Source organism: Haliaeetus leucocephalus, unplaced genomic scaffold, assembly GCF_000737465.1.
Source record: "Haliaeetus leucocephalus isolate CR32 unplaced genomic scaffold, Haliaeetus_leucocephalus-4.0 Scaffold646, whole genome shotgun sequence".
Taxonomy (NCBI): domain Eukaryota; kingdom Metazoa; phylum Chordata; class Aves; order Accipitriformes; family Accipitridae; genus Haliaeetus; species Haliaeetus leucocephalus.
This window is the reverse complement of record NW_010973082.1, coordinates 783407-783882: the sequence shown is the minus strand read 5'-3', so window position 1 is coordinate 783882 and position 476 is coordinate 783407. Positions and strand designations below refer to the sequence as shown.

The 476-nt window shown below is 70.4% G+C and overlaps 1 protein-coding gene across 1 annotated transcript in view; it reads right to left on the bottom strand.

Annotated features, from left to right (window-relative positions):
- BAHCC1 (BAH domain and coiled-coil containing 1) overlaps positions 1–476 on the bottom strand; it is a gene marked incomplete at its 5' end in the record, with an annotated part of 22914 nt that overhangs the window by 12060 nt on the left and 10378 nt on the right. The window contains one exon of the mRNA XM_010578720.1: positions 20–267. Within this exon, the coding sequence (XP_010577022.1) occupies positions 20–267 (248 nt within the window). The remainder of the gene's footprint in view (positions 1–19; positions 268–476) is intronic.

Genomic DNA, 476 nt, shown 5'->3' with positions numbered 1-476 from the left:
CCCCCAGCCCCGGCGGCACCTGGACGTGTGCCTGGCGCTGGATCTCGAGGGCCTGGGCTGCCCGCTGCTGCTGCTGCAGGGCGTAGAGCTCCTGCTGCCGCAAGAACTGGGAGCGGGAGTACACGGGCAGCTGCCCCGTGTGCTGTAGGTGGGCGCCGGGACCCCGGCCCGGGTACATCGGGGGCCACAGCGACGCCTGGTCCATCACGTCGGCTGCCGGTGGTGGGGAGAGGGGTGGTGTCAAGCGGGGACCCACCTTGGGGTCCCCTCACAGACCGAAGTGGTGCCCCCCTAGCCCTGCAACCCTGGCAGCGCCCGCAGGGCCCCCATCACCCTCCAATGCACCCCCAGCAACACCCACAGGGTCTCCCATCTCCCACCCCTGCACCCCTAGTTCCACAGCAGCATCTGCAGGGACCCATCTCCCACCCCTGCACCCCCAAAAGCACCCCCAAGGACCCCATCTCCCACCCCTG